General features: G+C 40.4%; 1 protein-coding gene across 10 annotated transcripts in view; it reads right to left on the reverse strand.

Annotated features, from left to right (window-relative positions):
* The window catches only part of HPS3 (HPS3 biogenesis of lysosomal organelles complex 2 subunit 1), an 87591-nt gene extending 71262 nt beyond the window's left edge, over nucleotides 1-16329 (reverse strand). For all 10 annotated transcript variants that reach the window (XR_009540640.1, XR_009540639.1, XR_009540641.1 and 7 more), the window contains exons 1-4: nucleotides 16014-16329; nucleotides 1508-1999; nucleotides 781-952; nucleotides 592-677 (exon numbers count right to left, since the gene is read on the reverse strand). Coding sequence is in view for 6 of the 10 variants with exons in the window: in XM_060149654.1 (XP_060005637.1) it covers nucleotides 592-677; nucleotides 781-952; nucleotides 1508-1999; nucleotides 16014-16230 (967 nt within the window). In the remaining 4 variants the exon portion in view is untranslated. The remainder of the gene's footprint in view (nucleotides 1-591; nucleotides 678-780; nucleotides 953-1507; nucleotides 2000-16013) is intronic.
* Nucleotides 16330-18717: the final 2388 nt, after the last annotated feature.

Here is an 18717-nt window from a genome sequence, read left to right on the forward strand (position 1 = left end):
AGGCAACTCCTAAAGATATTAAGTGGGCCAGGACTAAGTACAAAACTTAACAGTGATTCTTAATCTCGGTTGCCCATCATATTGCTGGGGAGGTTTTAAAAAATACTGATGCCGAGGCTGCATAGCTGACCAATTAAGTCAGAATCTCCAACACGTCAAGACTGGGCAACAGTATCTTGAAAAGCGTCCAAGTAAGGCCAATGTGCAGTAAGGTTGAAAACCACCTCTCTAAATGGATTTCCATTCATTCAGTCCACATTCTCCCACCTGGCTCACAAGGCCATCATAAGCAGCTCTGGCAAATGACCCAGCTGGACCCAGATGAACCTTAGCTATAACAGGGCTTCCATTTCCCTTTTGGGACCTAGAGACCATTTCAAACAGGGAAATGGGTTCTGTCAGTCACATCCTCTCCATGGCTTCTCCTAGCAGTCATGACTTCCCTTTCTAGCACTTACTGTTATTTGCTAAGGAATCTGCCCAAGGCCACAGGGAGCCTCAGTAGAAGAACCTAATCTATTTCCCACACTGGTCTCCCCTCCCGTCCGAGGGCTTTTTCACCTCATTGCACTGCAGCACTGTCATACTTACCAGTTTGGTAAATGGGCAGCAGTTGAAGTGAATGCAACTTGATGTCATCCGACAAGACACAGGATGAAATATCAGGAGCAAAACGTCTGTGAGTTTAGAGAGAGAGAGAGGGGGGAGAGATCTAATTTCCATGTACTTTAAGTAGGTAAATATATATTAAATGCTGGTGAATAAAAAGCTTTCTAGTACCTATAGAGCAGGTGCTGAACGTGGAAATATTTTATTTTTTCATCAGCTAATCCTGTTGACTCCAGTGTAACAGCTATTCCAGACTGTTTGCTTTTTTCACCAAGAAGTTCCATGGGCTTTTGGCAGATAACAAAATCATCTGACTCAAGCTGCAAAGTCTCATTACTGATGTCTTCAAAAATAAAATTGAAGAAAATTATTTAATAACTCCAAGTACCCCTCCAACGCAAATGAGATTGCACAATATCCCCCCACCAATTAAACAGACATAGACATAGACATAATTTATGCACACACGTCTCACGTATTTATAAAGCACTATGATTTTGAAAAGTCTCAGCACTTGCTCATTTATCCCTCACAACTGATGAAGTACAATGGGCTATTATCATCGTCGCCATTTTACACACGAGGAAATTGAAACTCAGAGATGGTATTCCTAACCCGAGGTCATTCAGCTACTAAACATGAGGACTGGGTCCAGAACTCCTCATCCAGCAGCAGCTGTTTCATTATTTCTCATGACAAATATATGTTGAAATATATTTACATGCTACAGAATAAGATATGGGCAGCCAGATGATAAATCCAACTCCCATGTATTAGGAACAACTACATCATAAATAATGTGGCTTGCAATACACATACTAGAGCCTTTCAGAGATTGCCAGAAATAAGGGTTTTCTCTGCACCCAACACAAGAAAGTAAGCTAAATTCATTATTTACCTTCTGACAGTTTCACTGGATTGTTGGTCTTACGTGGATGGTGGTTAACACGCTCTCCATTTTTGGGGTCTGACTCCAGTTTTAGGATTAAAACCTCTAAGTCTGACATGACAGCAACATATCCAATACAAAAAGAAATTTCAACAGGGGTGATATTATCTATATGGATAATTAAAGAACGCTCAAAGTCCAATATTGAGAATTCTTCATTAATGATCTGATACTTCAAACTAAATAAAACTAACTTATTTGTGCAGCCAACAAGAAGGTCTCCTTTCACAGGGCAACAGGAAATGCACAGGGGGGCCTCAGAAAGCGGCATTTCCACAATAGACATCTGGTCTCTGAAGGTTTCACTGAAGGGTGCCTCCACGTCATGTCCGACCATTCGGATACACACTCGGGAGTTTTCAGTCCTTTTACTTCTCCAGTTCACATAAGCGCGTAGAAACGTAGCTTTGTTTTTCTCTTCAATTGCTACCAAATAGTCTCCTGAGAAAGAAATAAGATTATACTTAGAATTTGTAATTAGAAACCACCACTTACCTTGCACCATGAAAAGGAACTATAACTGAATCTAATGTGAATGTTTGAATTAAAGATTGACTAGAGCGAAACTCTAAGTAACAGGATCTTAGGTGTATTTTTAACTAATAGACATTTAGATTCTGAAATACAATTTCCCCCCATTTTAATGTCTTAAGATAATCCATTAATTATTCATGAAACTTACAGAGAAATTCTACGATTTATTCCTATGAGAGCTCTAAGTGTTACTGCAGCTCTGAATCTACAGCTCTAACGAAGTTCTCCTGACATAAAGAGTTTGGTATTAGTGTGATGTTAAAATTAGGTATAAATTCAAGAACTCTGAAGAGGTTAGCAGAACTTATACTACAACCCTTCCCCTTCCCACAAAAGTCATATCTCTATGTCAACTCTGAGAAACAGGATAAAGCCATACATATTAAATAAAATTTCAATCCAAGTTAATTTTCCCTTAATTGTTGATTTTCTTGGATTATTTTAAATTACAAAGTAATTTTGGAATCACTCTTTGTTGTGAGAAGTCAAAGTGATAAAGAGGTGCAAAATGAAAAGTATTATGATCTCTCCCCGGCAGTCCTATCCACGAGGAGACAATGTTAACACACACAGCCTAAACCCGTGTCCTTCTAAACCTTTCTTTCATATAAACCTAGATCATAGAGTGGTGGTTTGTCATTTTTGTTTTTGTTTTTACCAAAATGGAATCACACTAAATATATTTAACAATCTGCAACTTTAAAAAATTACCAATGTATTACCAAAAGATTACCCTCCAGGTTAGATACATGGATATCTAACATCCTTTTCAACATCTGCAAAATATCCTGTATGTACATGTGCCATAATTTATTCAATAATTCCCCTACTGAGATACTACATTCAAGTATTTCCAGGGTTTTTTTGCTACTATACTTTATACTGTAAGAAATAGGCCTATACCTCTATATTTATTTAGTGGCGGGGGTAAGTTTCAACAGCATAGATTCTCAAAAGTAAGACTATCAGGTCAAAGGGCAGGTACATTTTTAACACATATTGCCAGATTATAATCACAATTATGTAATAGAGATTCATGTTGTCACCAGCGCTGTTTAAACAGCACTATTTTCCCACATCTTCACTAGAACTGACTCCATGTGATGGGGGAAACATGGACTCTAATGGTTATTATAATTTATTTAATTTAAATTTAATAAATATTTAAAAAATATTTATTATTATTAAATATTATTTTAAAATATTTATTATTATTAAAAAATATTTTAAAAAATTTAAATTTAATAATTTATTTTATAATTTTTTTATTTTTATATTTTATTTTTAAAAATTTTTTATTTTTTATTATAATAAAAAATATTTATTATTATTAAATATTATTTAAAAATATTTATTATTATTAAAAATATTTTTAAAAAATTTAAATTTAATAAATAATTTATTTTATTTATTTTATTTATTATAATTTATTATTATTTATATTTATAAATTATATTATAATTTATATATATAATTATAAATTATATATTATAATTTATATTTATATTTTCCGGACCACTTATAAAGCTGGCCATCTTATCCTATGTTTATTCAGCCATGTATAATTTCTCTTCTGCAAGTTATCTACTATTTTATTAGGTTGATTTTTCTTATCGAGGAAGAGCAGCTCTCTGAGTAAAAGTGATAATTAATCCTTCATTGGCCATGAAGAGCAAATCATTTTTGGTAGTCTATAGTTTGACTTTTGACTTTGCTATGGTTTGACTTTGTATGGCATCTTTTACAATATGTAACCAGCTATGTATCTTTTTCTTCTTGGCTTCTGTGTTTGCTAACTTGCTTAAACAGTCTCTTATGTTCTCCAATTACATAAACACACACTTACATATTCTATTTTAGTGGTTTTTTAAATTTAATTTTTTTTTTTTTTTTTGGCTGCATTGGGTCTTCGTTGCTGCGTGAGGGCTTTCTCTAGTTGCAGCGAGCGGGGGCTACTCTTCATGGCGGTGCACGGGCTTCTCACTGCGGTAGCTTCTCTTGTTGCGGAGCACAGGCTCTAGGCGTGAAAGCTTCAGTAGTTGTGGCATGCAGGCTCAGGAGTTGTGGCTCACAGGCTCTAGAGCGCAGGCTCAGTAGCTGTGGCGCATGGGCTCAGCTGCTCCATATCACGTGGGATCTTCCTGGACCAGGGATCGAACCCGTGTCCCCTGCATTGGAGGGTGGATTCTTAACCCTGCGCCACCAGGGAAGTCCTCATTTAAATTTTTAATCTTTAGAACTTTGTGGGTCAGAGGGTATAAGTCAGTGTTATTCTGAAAAGAGAACTTACTATATGCTAAACACTATTAGGTAAACAAGCCCTTTTCCAATGAACTGAAACTGAAATGCTGCTGTTAGCACACGAACTTCCCATATACAGATGCAGCAAGCAAGCGGGGGCAGCCCCTTTCTGCAGACACCAAGTGGGCTGGCCAAGCCCCTCCTCCTCCAGAATGAACCAGCCTTCAACAGAAGCAAACCTTCTCCTGTGCTGGTTCCTTTGATGCCACAGAGGTGGAGCCTGTACCTGTTCTCTCCCCAGAGATCTTGGTGGAATGCCTAAATATACCCTGCAGGCCCCATACATTTGCTCACTCTGTTCCAGAGAAGCAGTCTGATGGAGTTGGGGGCAAAAGATGCCTTGTGGCCTCCATCTTCCTTGAATTCCCTCAGTAAATACATTAAACAAAAATTTTTATTGTGGTAAAATATAAGTAAAACTTACCATTTTCACCATTTTTAAGTGTACAACTCAGTGACATTAAGTACATTCACACTGTTATACAGCCATTACCACCACCTCCAAAACTTTTTCATCTTCCCCAAAACTCTGAATCCATTAAACAATAACTCCCCATTCCTACCCTCTGTACACGGTTTTTATTACTTACATAATACAGTATAGCACCAATGCTGAACAGCATGATTATGTGCAATACATAAATATGAACTATTTGTACACATCTGCAGATCTAACTCAGAACTAAGGTACATAAAATTGAAAGCAAAACTAAGTGCATTAATAATAAAAGTGAGGGGCTTCCCTGGTGGCGCAGTGGTTGAGAGTCCGCCTGCCGATGCAGGGGACACGGGTTCGTGCCCCAGTCCGGGAAGATCCCACATGCCGCGGAGCGGCTGGGCCCGCGAGCCATGGCCGCTGAGCCTGCGTGTCCGGAGCCTGTGCTCCGTAACGGGAGAGGCCACAACAGTGACCGGCCCGCGTACCGCAAAAATAAATAAATAAAAAAAAAATAAAAGTGAGGGGGTGGAGTCAAGATGGCGGACTAGGAGGACGAGGAATTTGCATCTCTGCATGACCAAGGCACCTACCAGGCACCGGTGGGGGATCACGGACACCTAAGGGGACAGGAGGAACCACCAGCGACCGGGTCCTGAGCCTAGGCACCGCCCCATGCTAAAATGTCACCCCTCCACTGGCCTAGGTCCCACCCCACCCTAAACCCCACCCTTGCCTAAATTCCACCCCTGCCTAAACTCTGCCCCCACAGCCAAGACTTTTTTTTCTTCTTTCCTCTTTTACATTGGGGTTCTGTTTTACCTTGCTGATTCATTATTGTTGATTCATTTATATTTTTATTTTTCCTAATAAATCTTTTATTTTTCTAACTTTATTTTATTCTTTATACTTTGTTATTGATCTCTCCTTTTGGCTTGTTCCCCCCCCCCTTTTTTTCTTTTCTCTGTTGCAGTTTTATTTTACCTTGTTGCAGTTGTATCAATTATATTTTTATTTTTCCTAATCTATTTTTTATCTTTCTAATTTTTTTTATTCTTTGATATTGTACTGATCTTTTTTTTCTTTTCTTTTCCTTTTTTTTTTTTTTTTTTTGCCACAACACAAAGCTTGTGGGATTTGGTTCCCAGACCTGAGGTTGGGCCCAAGCTCCTGTGGTGGGAGCTCTGAGTCCGAAACACTGGGCTAAAAGAAAACCTCAGACCCTAGGGAATATCAACCAGAATGAGGCCTCCCAGAGGTCCTAATCTCAGCACTAAGACCCGGCTCTGTCCAACTCCCTGCAAACTCCAGTGCTGGATGCCTCAGGCCAAACTACCAGTAAGACAGGAATACAGCCCCACCCATCCAAAAAAAAAAAAATGAAATGACAAAAAAATATGTTACAGACGAAAGAGCAAGGCAAAACCTATAAGACCAAATAAATGAAGATGAAATAGGCAACCTACCTGAAAAAGAATTCACAGTAGTGATAGTAAAGATATCCAAAATCTCAAAAGCAAAATGGAGAAAACAGAAGAAACATTTAACAAGGATCTGGAAGAACTAAAGAGCAAATAAACAGTGATGAACAACACAATAACTGAAATTAAAAATACTCTAAAAGGAATCAATAGCAGAATAACTGAGGCAGAAGAATGGATAAGTGAGCTGGAAGATAAAATAGTGGAAATAACTGACAGGGAGCAGAATAAAGAAAAAATAATGAAAAGAACTGAGGACAGTCTCAGAGACCTCTGGGACAACATTAAACACAGCAACATTCAATTACAGGGGTCCCAGAAGAGGAAGAGAAAAAGTAAGGGACTGAGAAAATATTTGAAGAGCTTATAGTTGAAAACTTCCCTAACATGGGAAAGGAAATAGTCAATCAAGTCCAGGAAGCACAGAGAGTCCCATACAGGATAAACCCAAAGAGAAACACGCCGAGACACATATTAATCAAAGTATCAAAAATTAAATACAAAGAAAAAATATTAAAAGTAGCAAGGGAAAAACAACAAATAACATACAAGGGAATCCCCATAAGGTTAACAGCTGATCTTTCAGCAGAAACTCTGCAAGCCAGAGGGAATGGCAGGATATACTTAAAGTGATGAAAGGAAAAAACCTACAATCAAGATTACTCTACCCAGCAAGGATCTCATTCAGATTCCATGGGGAAATTAAAACCTCTACAGACAAGCAAAAGCTAAGAGAATTCAGTGCCACCAAACCAGCTTCACAACAAATGCTAAAGGAACTTCTCTAGGCAGGAAACACAAGAGAAGGAAAACATCTACAAAAACAAACCCAAAGTAATTAAGAAAGTGGTAATAGGAACAAACATATCGATAATTACCTTAAATGCAAATGGATTAAATGCTCCAACCAAAAGACATAGACGGCTGAATGGATACAAAAACAAGACCCATATATATGCTGTCTGCAAGAGACCCACTTCAGACCTAGGGACACATACAGACTGAAAGTGAGGGGATGGAAAAAGATACTCCATGCAAATGGAAATCAGAAGAAGGCTGGAGTAGCAATTCTCATATCAGACAAAACAGACTTTAAAATAAAGTCTTGTAATAAATTACAAGAGACAAAGAAGGACACTACATAATGATCAAGGGATCAATCCAAGAAGAAGATATAACAATGGTAAATATTTATGCACCCACAATAGGAGCACCTCAATACATAAGGCAAATGTTAACAGCCATAAGAGGGGAAATCAACAGTAACACAGTAATAGTACGGGACTTTAACACCCCACTTTCACCAATGGACAGATCATCCAAAGTGAAAATAAATAAGGAAACACAAGCTTTAAGTGATACATTAAAAAAGATGGACTTAACTGATATTTATAGAACATCCATCCAAAAGCAACAGAACACACTTTCTTCTCAAGGGTTCATGGAAAATTCTCCGGTATAGACCATATCGTGGGTCACAAATGAAGCCTTGGTAAATTTAAGAAAATTGAAATCATATCAAATATCTTTTCCGACCACAACGCTAAGAGACTAGATATCAATTACAGGAAAAAATCTGTAAAAAATACAAATACATGGAGGCTGAACAATACGCTACTAAATAACCAAGAGATCACTGAAGAAATCAGAGGAAATCAAAAAATACCGAGAAACAAATAACAATGAAAACACGATGACCCAAAACCAACGGGAGGCAGCAAAAGCAGTTCTAAGAGGGAAGTTTATAGCAATACAATCCTACCTCAAGAAACAAGAAAAATCTCAAATCAACAACCTAACCTTACACCTAAAGCAATTAGAGAAAGAAGAACAAAAAAACCCCAAAGGTAGCAGAAGGAAAGAAATCATAAAGATCAGATCAGAAATAAATGAAAAAGAAATGAAGACAACAATAGCAAAGATCAATAAAACTAAAAGTTGGTTCTTTGAGAAGATAAACAAAATTGATAAACCATTAGCCAGACTCATCAAAAAAAAAAGGGAGAAGACTCAAATCAACAAAATTACAAATGAAAATGGAGAAGTAACAACTGACACTGCAGAAATACAAAGGATCATGACAGTTGACAACAAGCAACTATATACCAATAAAATGGGCAACCTGGAAGAAATGGACAAATTCTTGGAAAAGTACAACCTTCTGAGACTGAACCAGGAAGAAATAGAAAATATAAATGGACCAATCACAAGCACTGAAATTGAAACTGTGATTAAAAATCTTCCAACACACAAAAGCCCATGACCAGATGGCTTCACAGGCAAATTCTATCAAACATTTAGAGAAGAGCTAACACCTATCCTTCTCAAACTCCTCCAAAATATAGCAGAGGGAAGAACACTCCCAAACTCATTTTAGGAGGCCACCATCATCCTGATATGAAAACCAGACAGAGATGTCACAAAAAAATAAAACTACCCAATATCACTGATGAACATAGATGCAAAAATCCTCAACAAAATACTAGGAAACGGAATCCAACAGCACATTAAAAGGATCATACACCGTGATCAAGTGGGGTTTATCCCAGGAATGCAAGAGATTCTTCAATATACACAAATCAATCAATGTGATACACCATATTAACAAATTGAAAGATAAAAACCACATGATAATCTCAATAGATGCAGAAAAAGCTTTAGACAAAATTCAGCACCCATTTATGACAAAAACTCTTCAGAAAGGGGGCACAGAGGGAACCTACCTCAAAATACTAAAGGACATTTATGACAAATGATGATCCAACATAATTCTCAACGGTGAAAAACTGAAACCATTTCTTCTAAGATCAGGAAGAAGACAAGGTTGCCCACTCTCACCACTATGATTCAACATAGTGTTGGAAGTTTTAGCTACAGCAATCCAAGAAGAAAATGAAAAAAAAGGAATACAAATCAGAAAAGAAGAAGTAAAAGTGTCACTATTTGCAGGTGACGTGATACTATACACAGAGAATCCTAAAGATGCTACCAGAAAACTGCTAGAGCTAATCAATGAATTTGGTAGAGTAGCAGGATACAAAATTAATGCACAGAAATCTCTTGCATTCTGATACACTAATGATGAAAAATCTGAAAGACAAATTAAGGAAACACTCCCATTTACCATTGCAACAAAAAGAATAAAATACCTAGGAATAAATCTACCTAAGGAGACAAAACACCTGTATGGAGAAAACTATAAGACACTGATGAAGGAAATTAAAGATGATACAAACAGATGGAGAGATATACTGTGTTCTTGGATGGGAAGAATCAACATTGTGAAAATGACTATACTACCCAATCAATCTACAGATTCAGTGCAATCCCTATCAAACTACCAATGGAATTTTTCACAGAACTAGGCAAAAAATTTCACAATTTGTATGGAAACACAAAAGACCCCGAATAGCCAAAGCAATCTAAAGAAAGAAAAGCGGAGCTGGAGCAATCAGGCTCCCTGACTTCAGACTATACTACAAAGCTACAGTAATCAAGACAATATGGTACTGGCACAAAAACAGCAATATAGATCAATGGAACAGGGTAGAAAGCTCAGAGATAAACCCACGCACCTTATCTTTGATAAAGGAGGCAAGAGTATACGATGGAGAAAAGACAGCCTCTTCAGTAAGTGGTGCTGGGAAAACTGGACACCTACATGGAAAAGCATGAAATTAGAACACTCCGTAACACCATACACAAAAATAAGCTCAAAATGGATTAAAGACCTAAATGTAAGGCCAGAAACTATCAAACTTTTAGAGAAAAACATAGGCGGAACACTCTATGACATAAATCACAGCAAGATCCTTTTTGACCCACCTCCTAGAGAAATGGAAATAAAAACAAAAATAAACAAATGGGACCTAATGAAACTTCAAAGCTTTGGCACAGCAAAGGAAACCATAAACAAGACCAAAAGACAACCCTCAGAATGGGAGAAAATATTTGCAAAGGAAGCAACTGACAAAGGATTAATCTCCAAAATATACAAGCAGCTCATGCAGCTCAATATCAAAAAAACAAACAACCCAATCCAAAAATGGGCAGAAGACCTAAATAGACATTTCTCCAAAGAAGATATACAGATTGCCAACAAACACACGAAAGGGTGCTTAACATCACTAATCATTAGAGAAATGCAAATCAAAACTACAATGAGGGGGGACTTCCCTGGTGGTGCAGTGGTTAAGAATCTGCCTGCCAATGCAGGGTACATGGGTTCAATCCCTGGCCCAGGAAGATCCTACATGCCACAGAGCAGCTAAGCCCGTGAGCCACAACTACTGAGCCTACGCTCTGGAGCCGGTGAGCCACAACTACTGAGTCCGCATGCCTAGAGCCTGTGCGCCACAACAAGAGAAGCCACCGTAAAGTAGAGTAGACCCTGCTCGCAGCAACTAGAAAAAGTCCACGCACAGCAAGGAAGACCCACTGCAGCCAAACATAAATAAATAAAATAAATAAATTTATATAAAAAACAAAACTACAATGAGGTATCACCGCACACCAGTTAGAATGGCCACACCAAGAAATCTACAAACAATAAATGCTGGAGAGGGTGTGGAGTAAAGGGAACCCTCTTGCACTGTTGGTGGGAAAGTAAATTGATTCAGCCACTATGGAAAACAGTATGGAGGGTCCTTAAAAAACTAAAAATAGAACCACCATACAACTAGCAATCCCACTACTGGGCATATACCCTGAGAAAACCATAAGTCAAAAAGAGTCACAGGGGCTTCCCTGGTGGCGCAGTGGTTGAGAGTCCACCTGCCGATGCAGGGGACACGGGTTCGTGCCCCGGTCCGGGAAGATTCCACATGCCGCGGGGCGGCTGGGCCCGTGAGCTATGGCCGCTGAGCCTGCGTGTCCGGAGCCTGTGCTCCGCAACGGGAGAGGCCACACAGTGAGAGGCCCACGTACCGCAAAAAAAAAAAAAAGTCACGTACCACAGTGTTCACTGCAGCACTATATACAATAGCCAGGACATGGAAGCAACCTAAGTGTCCATCAACAGATGAATGGATAAAGAAGATGTGGCACATATATACAATGGAATATTATTCAGCCATAAAAAGAAACAAAATTGAGTTATTTGTAGTGAAGTGGATGGATCTAGAGTCTGTCATATAGAGTGAAGTAAGTCAGAAAGAGAAAAACAAATGCCATTTGCTAACACATATATATGGAATATTAAAAAATGGTTCTGATGAACCTAGGGGCAGGACAGGAATAAAGGCGCAGAGGTAGAGAATGGACTTGAGGACATGGGGAGGGGGAAGGGTAAGGTGGGATGAAGTGAGACAGAGGCATGGACATGTATACACTACCAAATGTAAAATGAGTAGCTAGTGGGAAGCAGCCGCATAGCACAGGGAGATCAGCTCGGTGCTTTGTGACCACCTAGAGGGGTGGGATAGGGAGGGTGGGAGGGAGATGCAAGAGGGTTATATGTATGCATATAGCTGATCCACTTTGTTATACAGCAGAAACTAACACAGCATTGTAAAGCAATTATAATCCAATAAAGATGTTAAAAAAAAAAGAATAAAGCTGAAAACTAGGGCTGAACGCTGCAATAAATCAGAAGTAGTGCCTCGAGTACACAGACACTGACAACAGCATTCCACTCTGTCTCTGTGAATTCATAAATTGAATAACACAATATTTGTCTTTTTGTGTCAGGCTTGTTTCACTTAGCAAAATGTCTTCAGGGTTCATTTGTGGTGTAGCTTGTGTCTGAGTTTCATCCATTTTTAAGGCTGTATGGATATCGTACATTTTACTTACCTGTCAATGAACATTTGGGCTGCTTCCACCTCTTGGCTCTAGTGAAAAATGCTATGAACACTGGTGTACAAATATCCGCACAAGTCCCTGCTTTCAATTATTCTGTGTACATACCCAGAAGTGAAATTGCTGGATCATATGGTAATTCTATAAATTTTTTGAGGAACCATCATACTGTTTTCTACAGCAGCTCTATCACTTTCCACTCCTACCACCAATGTACAAGGGTTCCAATTTCTCCACATTCTCATCAACACTTGTTATTTTCTATTTGTTTTGATAATGGCCAACCTAATGGGTATGAAGTGGTATCTCACTGTGGTTTTGATTTGCATTTCCATGATGATTAGTGATGCTGAGCAGCTTTTCATGTGCTGGTTGGCCACTTGGAAAAATGTCTATTCAAATCCTTGGCCCACTTTTGAATTGGGTTGTTCTGTTGTTGCGTCATAGGAGTTCTTTATATATTCTGAATATTAATCCCTTATCGGGTATATGCTTTGCAAATATTTTCTCTCATTCTGTGGATTGCCTTTTCAATCTGTTGATAGTGTCCTTTGATGCACAAAACTTTTTAATTTTGATGACATCCAATTTTTCTATTTTTTTCTTTTCTCAGTGCTTTGGTGTCACAGTCAAGTTACTAAATGAATTTTAAAACTAAGCATATTTGTTTAGTTATAATAAAAGCTTTCTATCGTATGTCTATAAATGTATGCTTATTTCACTGGTAAAGTCTATATATCAACTGTTTTATATATAATTTGCAAACTATAGATAGTGCCTATGCTGTCTTGTATTAATATGTTTTCAAATTAATAACTTGTCTTACAAATGATGAACTAGAACTTGCTGTGTCTACCTGGTAAGCCTTTTGAACAGAGCTTTAGAGTTCTCTCAGTTAATCCTCACAACTCTTCAAGACATTATATCCTTCTCCATTTTATAGATCAGGAATCTGAGACTCATATAAGCTGAGTAACCTGCCTAAGGCAACACAGACAACAAACGGATGGCATTGGGGTTTAAACCTTGATCTGGTTAGCTCAAAAGCCAATGTTCATTCCACGCTGTCTCTCAAAATGTGCCAAAGGAGATATAAGTCTAGAGGATTCTGTGGAGGTTATAGCCCTTTATAAGAGAAAGGAATTAAACTTATTAAGGTATTATGTGCCCAGGGCCTTATTTTACTTATTTTACAACAGCCTGTCTTCATTAAGTAAATTAAAAAATCATCCTTATATTTATCCTTAAGCTGAGAGTCATTGATTTTTTTAAAAAATAAGTAAACTTTTCCTTTTATGCACAAGATCATAAACCTGGTTAACACTAATACCAGATTAAGGAAAAGGTTGCACTCCTGTGACAAAATGGATATCAGAAGGCAGAAATAACATACAGTGTATGAAAATATGTTTTATGATTTTAAAAAAGTTGAGGGAGGGTAGGGCTTGGGGGGAGATAATAGACATTCTAGGGCTCTTTAATGTACTTGTGCTAAAGGACAGGCAATGAGGGTCACAAGGTCTTGTCCTCTCTGCCTCACCACCTCCAGACACCCCATAAGCAAGTGTCCAGCACCAGAGCTCCCCACACAGCACTCAACCCTGGCCACCAGGTCTTTCTCCCTCGAGAGCGAGTTCTCACATCTCCTCTTCCTCCCTTCACACACAAAACCTATATTAAATTTCCATTACTGATGATGATATTTAGGGCCCATCCTTCAAAATTTTGACCTACATTCTAATACCCCCAAACTTTATGAAAGGAGACTGGCATCCTGCTAATTAGAAATGGAAAAACAACACAAAAACTTGAAAATGTTTTCTGTTTGGATAAGAGACCTGCAAAGCATTTACAGTAAATATAAATCCCTGAGCTAAGATTCACTTTGTTTTTGACAGGGTGGGGGTGTGGAGGAGACCCTGGGCTTAGAGCAGGAATCCCCATGTCCATGTTACTGTGAGTGGAAGGACAGAGACAAAAAAGAAAAAGCTGGAAAGTGTAAGACGAGTTATCTGGATATCAGCATAGCATAGCTAGGAGTCCACTACCTGTGGATTGATAGAAGCTGTACCCAGGCATTGCGTTCAAGCTGAAAGTTACCCTTGAGCTATCTGACTCATGCTAATGCCACACCACAGGACTCCTGAAGTTTCTTAAGACAGCCAACTGAATTACAAAAATATCTTTGTTTTTCAAGGCTTCAGTACCATACTACTCACCGCCTACAGCAGCCAGTAAGGCTCTAGGTCAGTGATTGTCAATCCTGACTAAACACCAGACTCACCCGATGCTGGGCCACACCCCAGGAAACACAGTTTCTCTAAGGTCGTGGTTCAGGAATTGGGTGTTTTATACACAAGTAGCGGCATCAAAGGATTCCCCAGAATCACCACTACTGACAGGCAAGAAAGCTAGAGGTTTACATAACGCCTGCCACTTCCAATTCTAAATTAAATGTCCATTTGGAAGACAAATGGTACAAGTCATGTAAACAGTGTCTGTATGTCTGTCTCTCCCTCACCAGCAGACACACACATACTAATGTTGAAACTGGTGAGTTTGCCACTCAGCAGAGCTCTTGAAGGTGAGAACTCCTGGGTCTAAAAAGGAGATAGGATGGGGAAAACTACTAATATTGTGAAATGATTAGGAGAGTAATATCATAAAACATACCAAAATCAGAATCTTCTGCTGAAAGAGAACTTACAGATCTAATAAGTGGTTTTCAAACTGGTCTGTGGGCCTGCGGGCCCCTATTACGTCTTCACTAATCAAAAAGAAAAAATAATAACAGTATAGTAAGTTGCCCATAAAGAAAGACATCCCATGTTTGGAGCTAAGTGTTTCTCCTATTATCAGTATAAATAACGATGACGGTAAACAGTAGGGCTTTTCATTTTTTTAAATATATATCTTTACTTGACAAAATGAACAGTCAGATACTGTGTATGGTAGCCCCACAATTCTTTGCTGATCCACAAAATTCCAATGTCTGGAAGTCACTGATCTAGCATTCAAATTACTTTTTTTTTTTAAACAGAAACTGAGACCCAAAAGTTTCTATATACTCACATCTAATCAGTTGCAGACAGAGTAGCGATTAGGCAGAGATCTCCAATCCTCCAGGTTCGTGCTCTCCACTTTACTAGTAAAGTACCTCAGGCAAAGGCTTTTCCACCCTAAATACCGCAATTTACACCTTTACACCCCTCTTGAAAAGCAGGATTCAAATTTTAAGTGTCTTATCAGGCAGTTAAAAGAATCCTATGGTGAATTTTTCTGTCATCTTAAGTACCTAGTTTTAAATGTTGGATTTTTCTAAAATAGGGAGACACCCACAAAGTACCCCCTGGGCACTGCTTCACGTTTCTGGTGGAAAAAGAGTAGTGGATGCTGTTACCCTGTTTGGGGAAAAAGGGGTCTAAGACCTGAGCTCTATTTATACAGATTTAAAAATCAGCATGTAATGTGAGCTTTCAAAAATCGACAAGAAGTAGATAAAGGACTGGCCATGAGTTGGCATAACTGTTGAAGATGGGAGTAACTGGGGGTTCAGGATACTATTCTCCCTAGTTTTGTGTGTACTTGTTTTCTCTACGAAAAGAAGTTTATTTGGTTTGAAGTGTCTGGGTTGAGTGAATCCAGCCACCCAACCAAGGTACTTCCCGGCGACGACGCCAGAAAAGCAGGAACAATCAGCGTCCCCCGCCCACCAAAGGCGGGCTCTAACCTGTGGTTGCCAGGACAGCCGCACAGCGCACAACTTCCATCAGCCGCCAGACCTGGCAAGACCGTCCGGCAAGCACAAAGTACTTCCCCATCCAGAGCTATAGGCGTCGCTCGGTCCTCTAGGAAGGAGGCCCCATCCGGGGCCCAGGAGCCCCCTGACCCCACCGCTACTCACCGGCCTCACTGTAGGCCAGGCGCAGCACCCTGCCCAGCGTGGAAAAGGCACACCTTGGCTGGCACAGCCCCTGGCCGGCGACTGCGAACGCCTCCACCTTGCAACCGGCCGCCACGAACAGCGCATCGCGTCCCCCGCCGCAGAAGCGTTCAGGCTCCAACTTGCAGGGCACCACCTCCTGCGACCCGAACGGGTGCAGGTTGTACAACTGCACCATCTCAGCAACCTGCTGCGGGCCGCCCGGCGGTGCCCGCTCCGGCCAGCCCGCCCCGCGGGGCACCCGGAGACCGCCTCGCGGGACGCGGAGGCTGGACCACTTCCGCGAGCAAGTGAGCTGAGCGGAGTCACGTGAGTGCCAGCAGGCCCGCTAGCGGCTCGGATTCTTAAAGAGGCCGCTACCGGGCGAGGGTGGAGCCGGAGGAAAGGTCGCGCCCGCCCCGGCCGCCGCCGCGCCCCGCAGGCCCTTAGTCCTTTGGCCTTGGACCAGGCCACTCAGGGCTGACCACGCCTCCGCGCCCAGGAGTTGGTGGGCACAGGGGTCACTGTGTCCTTCCCTTCGTCTTTTCACGTTACTGATTTGGACCAGGCGAGATGTTTAGACCCTTGAGTACATTTAAACACTTGATCATCAGTTTCTTGTACCATTTTATACTTGCTTCAGCCTGTGAGCTTCTGGAGAACAGGACTGCAAAAACCGAAGTGGAGGGACTTCCCTGGTGGTCCAGTGGGTAAGAATCCATATTCCCAATGCAGGGGGCCCGGGTTCCATCCCTGGTCGGGAACTAGCTCCCGCATGCATGCCACAACTAAGACCCAATACACCTACACCGTACATAAATAAAATTAAAATAAAATTAAAATAAAATTAAATAAAATTAAAAAATAAAAGTTAAAAAAAAAAACTGAAGTGGAGTGCACACAGCTCAACTCCAGGCTAAACACACTGAAGAGTTGCTCAAAAGTACTCAAAATTTCAGAATTGTTTAGTTGGAAAGAGCAACGCCTAGAACATGCTTGGCAAAAAAAAATTTGCTGAAGAATTGTGAATGTCATCTAATGAACTCCAAATATTTGAGAAGATTAGTCCGAGCCCCAGAGGATAGATGCGCTAGGGGTGAAATCCACTGGTTCTCACTCCAGTGCTCCTAAAACTATCCTCTAATCTGTATTCTGTACCTATTCCTGACATCTCAATGTGGAGCTCCTGGTTGCAAATTCCAATTTTAAAAAAAAAAGCAGATTTAGATGAAGCGGGTATTGGAGCTACTCTTTCCAATTCATCCAGAAAAAAGTGTAAGTACAGTATGGATTGAGGGATGCTGTCTTTTGGCACACAGGAAGAGAACTGAAAAGAAAAAGCAAAATTTCCTTTCGTCGCCCTCATGAGCTCTTCTAAGAATTTACAGATTAGGTGCGATTGGATTGAAGTCAATTAAACTCTACCTCCATTTCCTAAACCCTCTAGATCAGGGGTCCCCAACGCCCAGGCTGCAGACCGGTACCGGTCCCCAACCTGTTAGGAACCGGGCCGCACAGCGGGAGGTGAGTGGCGGGCAAGCCAGCGAAGCTTCATCTGCCGCCCCCCAGTGCTCCCATTACTGCCTGAACCATTCCCCCCAACCCGGTCCGTAGAAAAATTGTCTTCCACGAAACCAGTCCCTGGTGCCAAAAAGGTTGGGGACCGCTGCTCTAGATGAATAAAGTTGCCCTAAGTAATATCCTCTCCTTCAGCCAACCAATAGGGACTCTCTGGGAGACTACAGTTCACCAAACTCAGTGAGGCCAAGAAGTGGACAAGGAAGTTGCTTGTCCACTTCTTGGACACACAGCCCACAACCCATTCTTTTAGATACAACACTCATGAATACCCCCGTCTCCACAAATACCTGCCTTATGACCCTCTTTTGATTAATTTTCTGCTTCAAGCCTGAAAATGACAATTTCAGTACTAAATTAAAATTCCAAGACTAAAATTACAATTTTATTTTAATTTCACCTACATTAAAAATGTCTGTTTTGGAGGAAGAAGTGAGATTTGCTCAAAGCCTGGAACTCCAATCCCTTCTAGAGATGGCCACTTCTCCCTTACACCTGCACCTGGCTCATCTAAGATTCTTAGGGACTAGACATGCCAGCCAAGGGAAGGTGGGGAATGTGCCTGGTTTCCGTGTTTGTCCATAGCTGTAAACAGGAGCTGTCTATTCCTGTTACAAATGCAGGGGCAGCAGTGGGCATGTCATCATTTCCTTACCGGAGGCTATGTTAGTCTGCTAGGGCAGTCATAACAGAATACCACAGACTAGATGGCTTAAAAAACAAAATTTTTTTTCACAGTTCTGGAGGCTTGAAGTCCAAGATCAAGGTGTCTACAGTTCTGGTTTCTCCTAAGGTCTCTCTCCTTAGCTTGCAGATGGCCACTGTCTTAATCCACTTGGGCTGCAATAAGAAAATACCACCAATTGGGCAGCTTACAACAACAGAAATTTCTCACAATCTGGAGGCTGGAAAGTCTGAGATCAAGGTGCATAGAATAGCTGGGTGAGGGTCCTCTTCAGGTTTGCACACTGCTTACTTCTTGCTCTGTACTCACTTGCTGGAAAGGGCTAAGGACTCTGTGGGATCTCTTTTATAAAAGCACTAATCTCAGGAATTCTCTGGTGGTCCAGTGGTTAGGACTCTGCACTCTCATTGCCAAGGGTCTGTG

This window comes from Lagenorhynchus albirostris, chromosome 5 (assembly GCF_949774975.1).
Source record: "Lagenorhynchus albirostris chromosome 5, mLagAlb1.1, whole genome shotgun sequence".
NCBI lineage: Eukaryota > Metazoa > Chordata > Mammalia > Artiodactyla > Delphinidae > Lagenorhynchus > Lagenorhynchus albirostris.